The sequence below is a fragment of the Oncorhynchus masou genome, chromosome 10 (genome assembly GCF_036934945.1).
Source record: "Oncorhynchus masou masou isolate Uvic2021 chromosome 10, UVic_Omas_1.1, whole genome shotgun sequence".
Classification (NCBI taxonomy): Eukaryota; Metazoa; Chordata; class Actinopteri; order Salmoniformes; family Salmonidae; genus Oncorhynchus; species Oncorhynchus masou.
The window spans coordinates 23,437,161-23,456,935 of NC_088221.1; the positions used below are offsets into that span (position 1 = coordinate 23,437,161).

At 44.2% G+C, this 19,775-nt stretch overlaps 1 protein-coding gene across 1 annotated transcript in view; it reads right to left on the minus strand.

The window, feature by feature from the left end:
- The window catches only part of LOC135546830 (interleukin-1 receptor accessory protein-like 1-A), a 174,334-nt gene that overhangs the window by 16,938 nt on the left and 137,621 nt on the right, over nt 1–19,775 (minus strand). The window contains exon 3 of the mRNA XM_064975412.1: nt 2,581–2,866. Coding sequence (XP_064831484.1) covers nt 2,581–2,866 — 286 coding nt within the window. The remainder of the gene's footprint in view (nt 1–2,580; nt 2,867–19,775) is intronic.

A 19,775-nucleotide genomic window follows, 5' to 3' on the forward strand; every position in this document is an offset into this window, starting at 1 on the left:
GGGTCGACAATTCGTCCAAACTTTCAAAAACTGTTTCACTCCAACACAGCAAGCTTTAGTCTCCAACTCGTGTTAGCTTCCATTGCCCACACATTAGTATCCCTCACATACGTTCGTTCTCAGAGTAATCACAACAGGAAAACACACAAGCAGACCACTGAGAGATACAGGCTCATTTGAGAGGTGGTGAATTCATTCAGTGGGAGACACGTGCATGGACTACAGAGGTGGAGGGAGATTGTTTAGAGGAGAGAAAACACTGGAGGTGACAGCTTTACATTTACATTAAGTGGGGATGGAGAGAGGGAGAAAGAGAGAGAGGGGGAGAGGGAGAAAGAGAGAGAGGGGAAGAGATGGGGAGAGGGAGTAGAGAGAAACAGAACCAAGGAGAGAGAAAGAGAGATAAAGGGGGAGAGGGAGTAGAGAGAAATAGAACCAAGGAGAGAGAAAGAGAGATAAAGGGGGAGAGGGAGAAACAGAAACAATGAGAGAGAAAGAGAGAGAGGAATAGCAATAGAGAGAGGGAGTAGAGAGAGAGAGGGGGGGTAGAGAGAGAAACAAGGAGAGAGAAAGAGGAAGAGCTATAGAGAGAGGGGGTAGAGAGAGAAACAGAAACAAGGAGGGAAAAGAGAGAGGGGGAGAGAGACGAAGCGAGATAGAGAGAGGGGGTAGAGAGAGAAACAGAAACAAAGAGAGATTGTTATGTAGATTAAGTCACCTTCACACATACACTGATGAGAAAAATTTGATTCCAGACAGCAAAGGAGAAAAGCGACCAACACACACACACACACACACACACACACACACACACACACACACACACACACACACACACACACACACACACACACACACACACACACACACACACACACACACACACACACACACACACACACCATATCTCCTTCAGGGGAAAACATCTGGAGGGTTTCAATGCTAAGCTGTACTTTCTCCACTGAAGGATTGATCTATATTTAGATATAGCCAACTCAATGTAGCAGCATCCTCCAATGCACCACAATACCGTTAGACTATCTACCCCCTCCAAACAGATCATAATAACCAGTCGAACTTCAAGTGAATGGTTGAAAATATGACTAGATTTCAACAATACGATCAGCAATCACTGAGAAAAACCAGGAGACAAAAACAAATGCTGTAATGTGGGGATATTGACTGTACAAGCAGCAGTGGACTCTCTCTCTCTCTCTCTCTCTCTCTCTCTCTCTCTCTCTCTCTCTCTCTCTCTCTCTCTCTCTCTCTCTCTCTCTCTCTCTCTCTCTCTCTCTCTCTCTCTCTCTCTCTCTCTCTCTCTCTCTCTCTCTCTCTCTCTCTCTCTCTCTCTCTCTCTCTCTCTCTCTCTCTCTCTCTCTCTCTCTCTCTCTCTCTCTCTCTCTCTCTCTCTCTCTCTCTCTCTCTCTCTCTCTCTCTCTCTATTTTCCCAGCAGAGATGCTTGGTGGAAGTGTTTGGGTCATGTGTGCTAAAATTTGCACCTCAGAAGCTTACCCTCCAACAAAAAGAGAATTGATTTCAGCTCAGTGGCAAATCTCCAAAGTGCTTCTCTGATTAGGTTACTGGAGAACTCTTGAATACCCACCGTGAATAACATCTGAATACATGAAGCCTTTTAACACTTTAAAACACTGGAGAACATTTCCTAATGCATGTGATCTGCTTGTCTAGTGTCATATACATACACACACATAGAGGACGTTCTCAGTGTGCTGGCCATAGAAATTATTTTTAAAGTAATGGTCAAGTCTTAGAGAGGGAGAGAGTGAAGGAGAGAGAAGGAGGGAGAGATTGAAGGAGAGAGAAGGAGGGAGAGAGTGAAGGAGGAGGGAGGGAAGGAGGGAGAGAGTGAAGGAGAGAGAAGGTAGAGAGTGAAGGAGAGAGTGAAGGAGAGAGAAGGAGGGAGAGAGTGAAGGAGAGAGAAGGAGGGAGAGAGTGAAGGAGAGAGATGGAGGGAGAGAGTGAAGGAGAGAGAAGGTAGAGAGTGAAGGAGAGAGTGAAGGAGAGAGAAGGAGGGAGGGAAGGAGGGAGAGAGTGAAGGAGAGAGGAGGGAGAGAGTGAAGGAGAGAGAAGGAGGGAGAGAGTGAAGGAGAGAGAAGGTAGAGAGTGAAGGAGAGAGATGGAGGGAGAGAGTGTAGGAGAGAGAAGGTAGAGAGTGAAGGAGAGAGTGAAGGAGAGAGAAGGAGGGAGGGAAGGAGGGAGAGAGTATTATGTTGCCTCCAGGCCTATGAGAAACATCCACTTCAGACCCTCTCGACAGAACGACAGAAACACAACCCCTTTGATTCTGACTCAGCCGGAGAAAGACTGTGAGAGAGAGCGAGTGCAGTAGGAGAAAGAGCTGGAAAGGCTCAGCAATCAATATCACAGAGGAGTACGCACGGTTAAAAGTAGAGGGACTAAAAGAGGCTTGTAGCTAAAAGAGTAAACAATTCCTAGTTTCCCTAGTTTGTCCCTCGTGTCTTACCGTAACTCTAGTATCCCTACTGTTCCTCCTATCTTACCGTAGCACGCAGGAGTAGACTCGAGCAGTAGAGCACAGTTTGTCCCTCATGTCTTACCGTAGAACGCAGGAGTAGAGGCCCACGTCCTGCAGGTCGGCCGGTCTGAACCAGATGGCGTCCTCCTCCTTGCTCATGCGCACGCCGTTGAAGGAGATGGGCTCCTCGAAGTCTCCGTGGCCCAGACCAGTGCTGCGGTACCACATGAGGCTGAGGCCCACGCTCTGAGCCTGGCTGTAGTTGGCCCGGATGTAGCCGTAGAACAGGGCACACTTCAGCCTCACCGGCTCTCCCTGCAGCACACGGTACTTCAGGTAATCCACTGACCAGTCTGTACAGAGGTCAACTATGGAGAGAGAGAGAGAGAGAGAGAGAGAGAGAGAGAGAGAGAGAGAGAGAGAGAGAGAGAGAGAGAGAGAGAAAGAAAAAGAGAGGGAAACAGGATGTTATATTCTATTGAGTTAGCTATCCTCAAGACAGAGGAGAGAGAGTTAAATTCTTCTTTGTAGACAAGTCTGTACAGCTGTCAGCTATGGGGAGTTGGGGGGGTTACACATGTTTCTATCCTACCATCATTAGTCCCCTCCTCCTCACTCAGTAAACATGATAACAAAACAACAATGTTGTGCACTGAGCGAGAGAATATTACATCTGGGAAAACAGATTTCAGCTGAATTTCATCAGTGTGGCCTTGGTGGATGCTAAATCGGTGTGTGTGTGTATTTCTGTCTGTGCTACTTTCTGTTCATATTCTGTCATCTTCTCTCATTCATTTCCATCCTTCTCACAAACGTTTACACCTGGAAGGGTGTATGGAAATATCTCCATCAGTGACGTCCGGACCCCGTAGTGCTGTAGACAGACTACCACTACTGTTTAAAACACCGCCAAGACATCATACACTAAGTGATAGAGGGGAACACAGTTCTTTATTTGGATCCATATTAGCTCAATGTCTCCTCTCTGGACATGGTGGCAGAGAGGTTAACTCACGGCCAGCAATCAGTCTGCGATCACTTGTTTACAAATTTCACTTTGTGTGTGTGGGTGTATATATGTATGTGTGTGTGTTTGTATGTGTGTGTTTGTATGTGTGTGCGTGTATGTGTGTGTGTCTGTATGTGTGTGTGTATGTGTGTGTGCGTGCATGCGTGTGTGTGTGTGTGTGAAGTGCTACAGTAAAGGAACCCTGCTGTGTGCAAGTCTGAGTGATACAGAACCCTCACAGGGACAACTACACTTGTAATTAATGCCCTTAATTACCAGAGCATGTGTGTGTGTTATATGACTGTGTGGGTGTCTGCCCAATTATTCCTCTTAATTAGCAGTAGGCCTCACAAATCTGAGTGTATTTGTATGTGCCTGTCTATGTGTCTGTGTGTGTGTGTGTGTGTGTGTGTGTGTGTGTGTGTGTGTGTGTGTGTGTGTGTGTGTGTGTGTGTGTGTGTGTGTGTGTGTGTGTGTACGGGAGAGAGAGAGAGTAATATATTAACTGTGGGATTCTGTCTAATTAACACCCTTAATTATCAGAACAGGCTCCCTTCTGTTGACACGATTGTGAGGTTGTGATAAGCACACACACACACACACACACACACACAACCCTTTGGAATGTGATTACGTAACCACGGATGCTGTTTCTGATAAACATTATTGACATTAAGAGATCATTGGGGTTGCTTTAGAAACAGACAGGCAATGTCCTTCTCATTATCCAAATATCATCTCCACACAAATCCTATACAAAGCTTTTATTCCATTGCAGGCATCGCATTGGCCACCTTTGATAATCCAGTAGAGCATTAGATGTATTGGATTGGTTTGAAAGATATTATTTATGATAATGAAAGTTCCCTTGATTAAGAGACAGAGTCAATGCATGAAGCCGTTTTTTTCTGTTTTGACATTAGACTAATTCTTCATTATTAAATGACGACTATGCCTCACTGTAATATCTAACTCTCTCTTTCCCTCTCCCTCTACCTTTCTACCCCCCCACCATCTTCTCATTCCACATCCTTTCACAGTAATTTCACATTAAAATATCTCAACATATCCTATATTGCGCAAGCACACACACACACACACACACACACACACACACACACACACACGAGTGTAAAATCAACACTGAAAAAGTGGAACCATATACACACTGGAACCAGTGTTAAATGAAGACACTGCTTAAAGTAAAACCTTATTTCGATATTTCCCAGAGTGACTGTATTTGTTAGGTGACAAAAACATGGTTGTTGCATTCATCCATTTTCAATTTTCTTGGACATCACCAAGTGAAATCCTCAGTGAAGATGTTATCAGAAAAATAACAAAATACCCTATGTATTTCATACGGGCTTACAGTGCATTCGGAAAGTATTCAGACCCGTTCACTTTTTCCCCCAAAGAATTACGTTACAGCCTCATTCTAAAACTGATGAAATGGTTTTTCCCCTCATCAATCTACACACAATACCCCATAATGACAAATCAAAAAACAAAAAAAAGAATCACTTTTATATTCAGACCCTTTAATCAGTACTTGGTTAAAGCATCTTTGGCAGCGATTACAGCCAAAAGTTTACTTCTTCTTCTTTCTACAAGCTTGGCTGTATATGGGGAGTTTCTCCCATTCTTCTCTCCAGATCCTATCAAGTTCTGTCAGGTTGGATGGGGGGGGGGGGGTCACTACACAGCTATTTTCAAGTCTCTCCAGAGATGTTCCATTGGGTTCAAGTCCAGACTCTGGCTGGGTCACTCAAGGACATTCAGAAACATGTCCCGAAGCCAATCTTGTGTTGTCTGGGCTGTATGCTTAGTGTTGTTGTCCTGTTGGAAGGTGAACCTTCGCCCCCAGTCTGAGGTCCTGAGCACTCTGGAATAGGTTTTCATCAAGGATCTCTTTACTTTGCTCCGTTTATCTTTCCCTCGATCCCGACTAGTCTCCCAGTCCCTGCCACTGAAAAACATCCCCACAACATGATGCTGCCTCCACCATGCTTCAGGGATGGTATTGGCCAGGTGATGAGCGGTGCCTGGTTTCCTCCACACGTGACGCTTGGCATTCAGGCCAAATAGTTTTATCTTGGTTTTAACATGTTCTGAGAGTCCTTTAGGTGCCTTTTGGCAAACTCCAAGCGGGCTGTCATGTGCCTTTTACTGAGGAGTGGCTTCCATCTAGACACTACCATAAATGCTTGATTGGTGGAGTCCTTCTGGAAGGTTCTCCCATCTCCACAGAGGAACTCTGGAGCTCTATCAGAGTGAACATTGGGTTCTTGGTCACCTGACCAAGGCCCTACTACCCTGATTGCTCAGTTTTGCTGAATGGCCAGCTCCGTGAGGAGTCTTAATGATTCCAAACTTGGAGCTCACTGTTTTTTGGGGGACCTTCAATGCTACAGAATTGTTTTGGTACCCTTCCCCAGATCTGTCTCTCAACACAATCCAGTCTTGGCGCTCTACGGACAATTATTTCTACCTCTTGGCTTGGTTTTTGACCTGACACGCACTGTCAACTGTGGGACCTTATATAGACAGGTGTGAGCCTTTCCAAATCACGTCCAATCAATTGAATTTTCCACAGGTGGAATCAATCCAATCAAGTTGTGATCAATGAAAACAGGATGCACCTGAACTAAATTTTGAGTCTCATAGCAAAAGGTCTGAATATAAATAAGTTATGTTTTTTATTTTTTATACATCTGCAAACATTTCTAAAAACCTGTTTTTGTGTTGTGCATAGATTGATGAGTTTAGAATAAGGCTGTAACGTAACCAATTGTGGAAAAAGGAGTCGGAATACTTTCCGAATACACTGTATTTTCAGGGCCTAGTTTTGCCCTACAAGGGCCTGAAACTCATACACATCATTGTGGACCAAAACAGTGACCTGCAGGCCTGACATAGCTTGTAAACTGTGAATTTCAGGCCACTGTATTACACTCTGACAATTTGTTATTGCTTGGTTCCTAAAGGAGTACAAACATTTACTTTGTCCCTTTAGTTACAGGTACATAATACATACTGTAGGGTACCTTGACAGTGACAAAGCCATTTGCTGTTACCATGTACCAGTTTAAGTGGTCTAACACTTCAACTCACGGGTGCCCAAAATAATACTGAAAACCACGCCCCCACTAAACAATGCTTCCAATGTAATTTCCCAGTGTGCCTTGCCTTTTTGGGTGAATTTTAGAGTTACCACCCATGAATGTATTTGTTAGTGACAGAGACATGGTTGTTGAATTCATTCAATTTTCAATATTGTAGCCTTCACCAAGTGGGTTCCTATTTGAATGTTGTCAATAAACTTGTGACAATAAATTAGATGTCTCTAATGGCTTATTTTGAGGTCTAATATAACCCCAACACCATGGCCTGACACTAATGGTTTGCAGGCCTAGTGAGTCCCTAAGTAAGACAGTTAACCCACTGTTCCCCGGGCGCTGAAGATGTGGTTCTCGATAAAGGCAGCCCCCAGCACCTCTCTGATTCAGAGGGGTTGGGTTCAATGTGGAAGACACATTTCAGTTGAAGACATTCAGGGTCACAGTGTTTCTTGGTAGTCCTAAACAAATGTATTTTGAAACATACAGTAAGTATATACCTTACACAAGGAAGACATTGTAACATGTTAGAGTTGAAATGTATTACATTTTGAGTTTGTGTCCCAATATTACACTTCATATACATCACAGAAGACTGAAAAATAACAAAACAATTTGACATAGAAACATTGAATTTTCAGCATAATTTCCCACCCAATGTTCATTAATTATGAAATTATTGCAAATATGAATAACATTCCACCCATGAAGCCACTAGAGTGCGCTTTGTTCATTCAACTGCAGGAAAGAGGTACTCGTCAATTTAAATTCAGGCTGTAACACACCAACATGTGGAAATAGTCAAAGGGTGTGAGTACCTTCTGAAGACACTGTATGCGTGAAACTCAACCAGTTGGATCAACTTAATGACAGGCTGACATTTCCTACCACATTCCCACCATGCCAGCCAGAGAAATCAATGTGTCTGCAGAAGGAGGAATACTACAGCCCAGACCTCTCACTGTCTCTCTCCCTCTACACCATTCACACCAGACACTTCTGTATAGAGAACTACAATACTTGTATTTATCACCCACTTCTGCTAATTCACCTATAGTATTCCACCATATCACAAAACATCCTGATCTACTATGGACCACACCTCCTTCTCTCTATCAGTCCCAGGAACAAACACACGCACGCACACACACACGCACACACACACACACACACACACACACACACACACGCACGCACACACACACACGCACGCACGCACGCACGCACGCACGCACGCACGCACGCACACACACACACACACACACACACACACACACTTCACTTCACTTCAGTGTTCTGAGCCTTAGTACTGTCATAGAGTACCATCTGCCACTTCACTGTAGTGGCACGTCTACCTGGAATATACGGGAAGGCCGCCGGACCAGACGGAATACCGGGGTGTGTTCGTTCTCAAAGCATGTGCAGACCAGCTGGCAAGTGTGTTCGTGGACATTGTCTATCTTTCCTTGTCCCAGTCCATAATCCCAACATGTTTCAAGCTGACCACCATTGCCCCTGTTCCCAAGAACTCCAAGGTAACCTGTCGAAATGCCAATCGCCCTCTTGCACTCACATCTGTAATTATAAAGTGCTTTGAAAGGCTGGTCATGACACATGTCAACAACATCATCCCAGACCCCCTGGACCCAGTCCGATTTGCATACCACCCCAACAGATCCACAGTGCAATCTCAATTACACTTCACACTGCCCTCTCACACCTGGACAAGTTGGGAAATCCCTTTGTGAGAATGCTGTTTATAGACTACAGCTCTGTGTTCAACACCATAGTCCCCTCAGAGCTCATCACCAAGCTTGGGACCCTGGGACGGAACACCTCCCACTGCAACTGGATCCTGGACTTCCTGAAGGGCCAGTCCCATGTGGTGGGGATAGGCAACAACACCTCCGCCATGCTGACCATCAACATCGAGGCCCCTTTCGGGTGTGTACTTAGTCAATTCCTGTACTCCCTGTTCACTCACTACTGTGTGGCCAGGCACGACTCCAACACCATCATCGAGTTTGCTGACAGGACAACAGCTCCCTCACCGTCAGTACAACCACGGAGATGATCGTGGACAACATGAGAGAGACGGAAGAGCACGCCCCCATTCCCATCGACGAGGCTGTAGTGTGGGTCGAGAGCTTCAATCTCCTTGACATCCATATCACTGTCGATGGTCCACAAACAACCGCACAGCAGGGTTTCCGTCAGGAAAATGTGGCGCCTGTCATTTGACAGGCAGCATTTTATTTATAGAGAGCCATATGCATTTGTTGCGTAACCTGATTAGGGCGTCCTACCACGATGCTCAGAATGACAGAAATCACACTTGGATTATGGTTCTTCATCTTAACATAACATGCAGCTCGAGGATACAACAGTATTTCTTACCGAATTCCATGAGAACTTTGAAGATGTTATAATGACTGTCACATGATCCACCTCTACGCAGACGACACCATTCTGTATACATCTCGCCCTTCTTTGGACACTGTGTTAACTAACCTCCAAACAAGCTTCAATGCCATACAACACTCCTTCCATGGCCACCAACTGCTCTTAAACGCTAGTAAAACCAAATACATGCTCTTCAACCGTTGCTGCCTGCACCCTCCCACCCGACTAGCATCACTACTCTGGACGGTTCTGACTATATGTGGACAACTACAAAGACCTAGGTGTCTGGCTAGACTGGAAACTCTCCTTCCAGACTCATATTAAACATCTCAAATCCAAAATCAAATCTAGAATCGGCTTCCGATTTCGCAACAAAGCCTCCTCCTTCACTCACACTGCCAAATTTACCCTAGGAAAACTGACTATCCTACCGATCCTTGACTTCGGCGATGTCATCTACAAAATAGCTTCCAATATTCTACTCATAAAACTGGATGCAGTCTATCACAGTGACATCTGTTGTGTTACCAAAGCCTTGGCCATCTTTCCTTTCAGTTCTCTGCTGCCAATGACTGGAACGAATTGCAAAAATTGCTGAAGCTGGAGACTTATATTTCCCTCACTAACTTTAAACATCAGATGCCTGAGCAGCTAACCGATCGCTGCAGCTGTACATAGTCCATCTGTAAATAGCCCACCCAATCTACCTACCTCATCCCCATATTGTTTTTAATTTACTTTTCTGCTCTTTTGCACACCAGTATCACTACTTGCATATCATCATCTGCTCATCTATCACTCCAGTGTTAATCTGCTCAATTGTAATTACTTTGCTACTATGGCCTATTTATTGCCTTACCTCCTCATGCCATTTGCACACACTGTATATAGACTTTATTTTTTCTATTGTGTTACTGACTGTACACTTGTTTATTCCATGTGTAACTCTGTGTTGGTCTTCGTGTCGCACTGCTTTGCTTTATCTTGGCCAGGTCGCAGTTGTAAATGAGAACTTGTTTTCAACTATCTTGCCTGGTTAAATGAAGGTGAAATAAAAATAACTAAAAATATTTTAGATGTGTAAGGAATAGCAAAATCACTAGCCTATATCAATCTAACTCCCCCCATAGTAGAATATTTTACCTATTCTATTTTTCAGCTTGTCGTTCTGTGCCATAAAGAAATAGCCTGTTCCAAACCGACTCTGGGATAGTTGTGACTACATGATACATTTGTTTTTTAAAGCATTCAGGCTGATGCAACAGATCAGAACAGGCGTCCAGTGTATTTTCCGTTTTGTTTGTAGCTAGCTACAGCTTGTTTGGCCCGTTGTGTCAAGTAACTGCGGGTTACACAACTTTTTCTCAGTGATCTTTGTCAGTAGCGCCTGCGAAATTCAGTGCAGAAATGTTGTTGAGAGCAGTAGCAACACTTTTGAGGTTCTCTGTGGCTAACGTTTTTTCTTTCAAAAAAGCACCAGTAGCAAGGATTATCTACACATGAGCAGCTCATGTTATAGACAGAAACTTGATATCGGCTATCTATGGACCAAGGTCTGGCAGAACGGGTGTTGCATGTGGACGATGAGGGATGCAGTAGATATCTCAGATAGGGGGGAGTGAGGCCTAAGAGGGTTTTATAAATAAGCATCAACCAGTGGGTCTTGCGACGGGTATAGCGAGATGACCAGTTTACAGAGTATAGAGTGATGTGATGTGTCCTGTAAGGAGCGTTGGTGGCAAATCTGATGGCCGAATGGTAAAGAACATCTAGCCGCTCGAGAGCACCCTTACCTGCCAATCTATAAATTACGTCTCAGTAATCTAGCATGGGTAGGATGTTCATCTGAATCAGGGTTAGTTTGGCAGCTGGATTGAAAGAGGAGCGATTACGATAGAGGAAACCAAATCTAGATTTAATCTTAGCCTGCAGCTTGGATATGTGCTGGGAGAAGGACAGTGTACCGTCTAGCCATTTTCCCAAGTACTTGTATGAGGTGACTACTTCAGAGGTAGTAATCACATCGGTGGGAAGAGGGGCATTCTTCTTACCAAACCACATGACCTTTGTTTTGGAGGTGTTCAGAACAAGGTTAAGGGTAGAGAAAGCTTCTAACAAAACTTGGTACACGTTTCAAACACTGTCAAGACTCAACATATGCAAACACCTTCATATCCCCCTTACGGTGGCGCTATAACGGGCACATTTTTGTATTGCTTGATCAAAAAATTTGGCACACATCCAGGTGATGAGTCTAGCTAACCTGTAATGTAAAGTTGAGTTTGGACACATTGTGGCGCTGTTGGACAGGAAAAAACATGAATGGAAGCTCAGTGGTGTATAGACTGTTTCAGCTAGAGCTTTGGGAAATGGTTTGAAGATGTACAGCCATAGATGTTATATACCAAATCTGGTGCTGATCGGGCCAGCGGTTCTGGAGAAAATGGCGTTTAAATGAGTCAACATCATTGAAAATGGTCCAAAATACATCAAAGCATATTATATTGCATGATCAGTTTGATTTTGAGTTCTGATTTGGCAAGCTTGGTGTAAACAGTACAGAAGTAGTTAATCCCAGCTTTAATGTTTGTTATTATTATTTTTCAGCTCTGCATCGTTGGGATGGGCTCGTAAGCAAGAATTTCACACTAAAGTGTACACCCGTTGTATTCGGCGCATGTGACAAATCAAATTTGATTTGGGTGCCAGCTGGCATTGTTAGTCAGTGTGCATGAGTGTATGTGTGTGTTTATGAATAACTTTTGTTGAATGTATTCTAGCTCAGGGCTCTGTATTTATTGTCTAGCTGTGGTGTCAAACAAAGACAGACAGGACCCTGATCTGCCTGGGGGTCACACATAGCAATAAGGTCTCTCTGTGGGTGACACAGTATATACACACACACGCGCCCAACCACGCACACGCATGCACGTAACCACCAAACCATTCACACTGACAGACGCACGCAGGCACACACATGTTGAGTACACACCTATTCCCTCTCTCTCCATTTCTCATCTCCCTTTCCTTTACCCTGTCTCTCTTCCCTCACTCTCCTCCCTCCCTCCCAATCTCCACCTCGCTCTCCCTCCCCCAACCTCTCTCTATACCACTGTCCTCTCTCCTGTGTTCTCGAAATGCTCCAGTAATGAAGCGTAATTATCAGATGTTGGGTGGGTGGTGTGATCCTACCATGGCCAGAAGAAACAGTCAACAATCGCAATAGATCGCTAACTATCTGAATATCTAACTGAATATCTTTTGTCTGTACAGTCTCAGTCTTTACGAGTCTTAAGTGTTGCTTAGCTGTTACTCTACATGGGTTTACTACACCTAATGCTATATACCTTAAGTTATATAACAGAGTTTCACTGCTATAAAAAAAGCACTTGATTCTAATGCAGTAAGGGTAGAATTACACAGACAAATGTATACTCTAACTGTAATTCTTACCCAAGTAAGCTCTGCACCCTGCACAGTGCCCCAGGGTAGTCAGAGGTAGGGTAGGGTTTAAGGGTGTATGTGAACCAGGGGTAATTGAGTAGAACGTATAGTCTACGGTTCAGGGACTTAGTACCCCTGGGGTGGAGATTAAACACACTGGGAGTGTATTCTGACCCAGCTGCATACACACACATACACACACACTGTACTTAACACACACACTTTGTGTGCATATACAGATGTTGTTGATACACAGTGTGATACATATGTATGTTCGAAGACACGTGTGGTTATATGTGAGCTCTTCAACGGTTCTCTTGAAGTTCACAAAAGGTAGAGGAGGTGGCTCATTGTATGATTTTTTAGGCGTGGTTTGTGCACAGCTCTTTTTGTGTACCCGTGAGTGAGAATGTCATTACAGTTCATCTAATGTGGTGTGTTATGCCTGTACATGTTATATACCACAATGGCCCAGGATGGTGTCTTGTGGAAGACTCACGGATGGCCATGGGTCAATAAATCAGTCAGTGGTTCTCGATTCTCTCCTCAGGGCCCCCCAGCTGATCCAGATGTAGCTCACTTCATTCAACTTGTCAATTAACACAGTAATAACACCTTTGGAATATAATATGGCTGACCAGAATAAACACACTGTACGGTTCTTCAAAAGGATCTACAAAGAACCTTTCAGATTGAGAATGGTTCTATAAAAATGTTTTTTTTTTTATAATGGTTCTATATAGACCCAATTAGAACCTTATGAGCATGATTATTTATAGAACCTTCAAAAAAGGGTTCCGTTATGGTTACAAGCCAAAGAACCCCTATTTGGTACTATTTAGAACCATTATATGTGTGTGTGGTGTGTGTGTGTGTGTGTGTGTGTGTGTGTGTGTGTGTGTGTGTGTGTGTGTGTGTGTGTGTGTGTGTGTGTGTGTGTGTGTGTGTGTGTGTGTGTGTGTGCGCGTGTGTTTGGGGTCAAAGACATAGCTGCTCACCATACTCTTTATTCTCCAATCGCCATCTGTCTTCTCTCCCAGTCCCTTTCTCTGTATATCTCTCCCTCCCTCCCTCTCCAGCTCTCCCTCCCTCTCTATCTATCTACAGTTGAAGTCAGAAGATTACAGACCCCTTAGCCAAATACATTTAAACTCAGTTTTTCACAATTCCTGACATTTAATCCTAGTAAAAAGTCCCTGTATTTGGTCAGTTAGGATCACCACTTTATTGTAAGAATGTGAAATGTCAGAATAATAGTAGAGAGTGATTTATTTCAGTTTTTATTTCTTTCATCACATTCCCAGTGGGTCAGAAGTTAACAGAAGTTATATTCCAAAGGTGCTATTACTGTGTTAATTAACACCGTACTTCCGGCGCCGACAGAGATGGCTGCCTCGCTTCGCGTTCCTAGGAAACTATGCAGTTTTTTGTTTTTTTACGTGTTATTTCTTACATTAGTACCCCAGGCCATCTTAGGTTTCATTACATACAGTCGAGAAGAACTACTGTATATAAGATCAGCGTCAACTCACCATCAGTACGACCAAGAATATGTTTTTCGCGACGCGGATCCTGTGTTCTGCCTTACAAACAGGACAACGGAATGGATCGCATGCAGCGACCCAAAAAAACGACCCCCCGAAAAAGAGGGAAACGTGGCGGTCTTCTGGTCAGACTACGGAGACGGGCACATCGTGCCCCACTTCCTAGCATTCTTCTTGCCAATGTCCAGTCTCTTGACAACAAGGTTGATGAAATCCGAGCATGGGTAGCATTCCAGAGGGACATCAGAGACTGTAACGTTCTGTGCTTCACGGAAACATGGCTCACTGGAGAGACGCTATCCGAAGCGGTGCAGCCAACGGGTTTCTCCACGCATCGCGCCGACAGAAACAAACACCTTTCTGGTAAGAAGAGGGGTGGGGGTGTATGCCTTATGGCTAACGAGGCATGGTGCGATGAAAGAAACATACAGGAACTCAAATCCTTCTGTTCACCTGATTTAGAATTCCTCACAATCAAATGTAGACCGCATTATCTACCAAGAGAATTCTCTTCGATTATAATCACAGCCGTATATATCCCCCCCAAGCAGACACATCAATGGCTCTGAACAAACTTTATTTAACTCTTTGCAAACTGGAAACCATTTATCCGGAGGCTGCATTCATTGTTGCTGGGGATTTTAACAAGGCTAATCTGAAAACAAGACTCCCTAAATTTTATCAGCATATCGATTGCGCAACCAGGGGCGGAAAAACCTTGGATCACTGTTACTCTAACTTCCGCGACGCATATAAGGCCCTGCCCCGCCCCCCTTTTGGAAAAGCTGACCACGACTCCATTTTGCTCATACCTGCCTACAGACAAAAGCTAAAAAAAGAAGCTCTCACGCTGAGGTCTGTCCAACGCTGGTCCGACCAAGCTGACTCCACACTCCAAGACTGCTTCCATCACGTGGACTGGGACATATTTCGTATTGCGTCAGATAACAACATTGACGAATACGCTGATTCGGTGTGCGAGTTCATTAGAACGTGCGTTGAAGATGTCGTTCCCATAGCAACGATTAAAACATTCCCTAACCAGAAACCGTGGATTGATGGCAGCATTCGCGTGAAACTGAAAGCGCGAACCACTGCTTTCAATCAGGGCAAGGTGTCTGGTAACATGACTGAATACAAACAATGCAGCTATTCCCTCCGTAAGGCTATCAAACAAGCTAAGCGTCAGTACAGAGACAAAGTAGAATCCCAATTCAACGGCTCAGACACAAGAGGCATGTGGCAGGGTCTACAGTCAATCACGGACTACAGGAAGAAATCCAGCCCAGTCACGGACCAGGATGTCTTGCTCCCAGGCAGACTAAATAACTTTTTTGCCCGCTTTGAGGACAATACAGTGCCACTGACACTGCCTGCAACGGAAAAATGCGGTCTCTCCTTCACTGCAGCCGAGGTGAGTAAAACATTTAAACGTGTTAACCCTCGCAAGGCTGCAGGCCCAGACGGCATCCCCAGCCGCGCCCTCAGAGCATGCACAGACCAGCTGGCTGGTGTGTTTACGGACATATTCAATCAATCCCTATACCAGTCTGCTGTTCCCACATGCTTCAAGAGGGCCACCATTGTTACTGTTCCCAAGAAAGATAAGGTAACTGAGCTAAACGACTACCGCCCCGTAGCACTCACTTCCGTCATCATGAAGTGCTTTGAGAGACTAGTCAAGGACCCTACCTGACATCCTAGACCCACTCCAATTTGCTTACCGCTCAAATAGGTCCACAGACGATGCATTCTCAACCACACTGCACACTGCCCTAACCCATCTGGACAAGAGGAATACCTATGTGAGAATGCTGTTCATCGACTACAGCTCGGCATTCAACACCATAGTACCCTCCAAGCTCGTCATCAAGCTCGAGACCCTGGGTCTCAACCCCGCCCTGTGCAACTGGGTACTGGACTTCCTGACGGGCCGCCCCCAGGTGGTGAGGGTAGGTAACAACATCTCCTCCCCGCTGATCCTCAACACTGGGGCCCCACAAGGGTGCGTTCTGAGCCCTCTCCTGTACTCCCTGTTCACCCACGACTGCGTGGCCACGCACGCCTCCAACTCAATCATCGAGTTTGCGGATGACACAACAGTGGTAGGCTTGATTACCAAAAACGAAGAGACGGCCTACAGGGAGGAGGTGAGGGCCCTACATTGAGTGTGGTGTCAGGAAAATAACCTCACACTCAACGTCAACAAAACTAAGGAGATGATTGTGGACTTCAGGAAACAGCAGAGGGACACCCCCTATCCACATCGATGGAACAGTAGTGGAGAGAGTAGCAAGTTTTAAGTTCCTCAATAGCATACACATCACAGACAAACTGAATTGGTCCACTCACACAGACAGCATCGTCAAGAAGGCGCAGCAGCGCCTCTTCAACCTCAGGAGGCTGAAGAAATTCGGCTTGTCACCAAAAGCACTCACAAACTTCTACAGATGCACAATCGGGATGAGCATCCTGGCGGGCTGTATCACCGCCTGGTTTCCGGCAACTGCTCCGCCCTCAACCGTAAGGCTCTCCAGAGGGTAGTGAGGTCTACAACGCATCACCAGGGGCAAACTACCTGCCCTCCAGGACACCTACACCACCCGATGTTACAGGAAGGCCATAAAGATCATCAAGGACACCAACCACCCGAGCCACTGCCTGTTCACCCCGCTATCATCCAGAAGGCGAGGTCAGTACAGGTGCATCAAAGCTGGGACCGAGAGACTGAAAAACAGCTTCTATCTCAAGGCCATCAGACTGTTAAACAGCCACCACTAACATTGAGTGGCTGCTGCCAACACACTGACACTGACTCAACTCCAGCCACTTTAATAATGGGAATTGATGGGAAATGATGTAAATATATCACTAGACACTTTAAACAATGCTACCTTATATAATGTTACTTACCCTACATTATTCATCTCATATGCATACGTATATACTGTACTCTATATCATCGACTGCATCCTTATGTAATACATGTATCACTAGCCACTTTAACTACGCCACTTTGTTTACATACTCATCTCATATGTATATACTGTACTCGATACCATCTACTGTATCTTGCCTATGCTGCTCTGTACCATCACTCATTCATATATCCTTATGTACATATTCTTTATCCCCTTACACTGTGTATAAGACAGTAGTTTAGGAATTGTTAGTTAGATTACTTGTTGGTTATTACTGCATTGTCGGAACTAGAAGCACAAGCATTTCGCTACACTCGCATTAACATCTGCTAACCATGTGTATGTGACAAATAAAATTTGATTTGATTTGATTTTAACATACACTCAATTAGTATTTGGTGGCATTGCCTTTAAATTGTTAAACTTGGGTCAAACGTTTCATGTAGCCTTCCACAAGCTTCCCACAATAAGTTGGGTGAATTTTGGCCCATTCTTCTTGACAGAGCTGGTGTAACTGAGTCAGGTTTCTAGGCCTCCTTGCTTGCACACACTTTTACAGTTCTGCCCACAAACTTTCTATAGGATTGAGGTCAGGGCTTTGTGTTTGCCACTCCAATACATTGACTTTGCTGTCCTTAAACCATTTTGCCACAGCTTTGAGTATGCTTGGGGTCTGCATTGTCCATTTGGAAGACCCATTTGCAACCAACTTCCTGACGGATGTCTTGAGATGTTGCATCAATATATCCACATAATTGTCCAACCTCATGATGCCATCTATTTTGTGAAGTGCACCAGTCCATCCTGAAGGAGCGCACCCCCACAACATGATGATGCCACCCCCGTGCTTCACGGTTGGGATGGTGTCCTTCGGCTTGCAAGCCCCCCCTTTTTCCTCCAAACATAACCATGTTCATTATGGTCAAACAGTTAAATTTTTGTTTCATCAGACCAGAAGACATTTCTCCAAAAAGTATGATCTTTGTCCCATGTGCAGTTGCAAACCGTAGTCTGGCTTTTTTATGGCGGATTTGGAGCAGTGGCTTCTTCCTTGTTTAAAGGCACAGTCAATGTAGTGTATGTAAACTTCTGACCCACTGGAATTGTGATACAGTTAATTATAAGTGAAATAATTTGTCTGTAATCAATTGTTGGAAAAATGACTTGTGTCATGCACAAAGTAGATGTCCTAACCAACTTGCCTGGCGACCTGGTTAGCATGCACTGCGCCCGGTCCGCCACAGGAGTCGCTAGTGCTCGATGAGACCAGGATATCCCTACCGGACAAACCCTCCCTAACCCGGACGACGCTGGGCCAATTGTGCATCGGGCCACAGAACTCCCGGTCGCGGTCGGCTGCGGCAGAGCCTGGGCACGAACCCAGAGTCTCTGGTGGCACAGCTAGCACTGCAATGCAGTGGCCTAGAGCACTGCGCCACCCAGGAGGCCAGAGAATGTTTTTTAAACAAATACAATGCTTTTAGTTTTAGATGTAGTTAAGACCAGTGTATTATTCATCACCCATTCTGCTACTGACTGTAACTCCTTATTTAGAATTTCCGTGAGCTCACTGGCTTTGGGTGGTGACATGTAGCGTAGAATCATCCGCATACATAGTCATTCAAACATTGTGTAAGACCAGCGACAAATCATTTGTAAACATTGTGTAAGACCAGCGACAAATCATTTGTAAACATTGTGTAAGACCAGCGACAAATCATTTGTAAACATTGTGTAAAACCAGCAACAAATCATTTGTAAACATTGTGTAAGACCAGCGACAAATCATTTGTAAACATTGTGTAAAACCAGCAACAAATCATTTGTAAACATTGTGTAAGACCAGCGACAAATCATTTGTAAACATTGTGTAAAACCAGCAACAAATCATTTGTAAACATTGTGTAAGACCAGCGACAAATCATTTGTAAACATTGTGTAAAACCAGCGACAAATCATTTGTAAACATTGTGTAAGACCAGCGACAAATCATTTGTAAACATTGGAGAAGAGTAACGGCCCAAATTCAAAACATTAATCCATGTCTTTCATTACTAGATATTTTATATAAGCTAATATATGATGGTTCACTATTCAATGGTGTCACTTCTCTTCTGAGTTCATCCACTTCACTAGTGAAATAGTTATCGTTAATGTTTGGCAATATCAAAAGGTTTTGTTATAAATGACACATCAACTTCAATAAATACATTTTTTTTACCATTATATCATTTAATTTACTCAAGTCTTTTTCCATTGTGTTTTAAGTCATTTATCTTCGTTTGGTAATATCATTTATTCCTCTTTTTCTTAGGTTTAGTCACAACATTTCTCAATTGAGAGTATGTCAACCAATCAGCTGAGCAGCCTGACTTGTTTGCCACACCTTTTGCATCATTTCTTTTGAACCATATCATTTTAAAGTTCCCCATCAATCCAGGAGACTCTAACAGTCCTCTCAGTTAGTTTCTTAACAGGTGCAGCAAGGTCAACAATTAGCATGAATCATTTTACAAATGCTTCCAGTGCTGCATCTGGATTCCTTTTATCTCAAACATCAGACCAACATACTGTTAACATACATTCTGTTAACATCACACACATTTTCAAGCATTGCACACATGTTATACAAATAATGACTGTTAGCACTTGGTGGCCTATAGCAGCACCGTAAAGGAAGAGACTTCAGATGAGGCAGGTGAACTTGCTCCACATTCAACAACATTTGACATGAGATCCGCTCTAACAGGGATATGGATCTGAACATATAAAGCAACACCTCCCCCAAAGGAATTCCTGTCTTTTCTATAGATGTTGTATCCTTGTATTCCTACTGC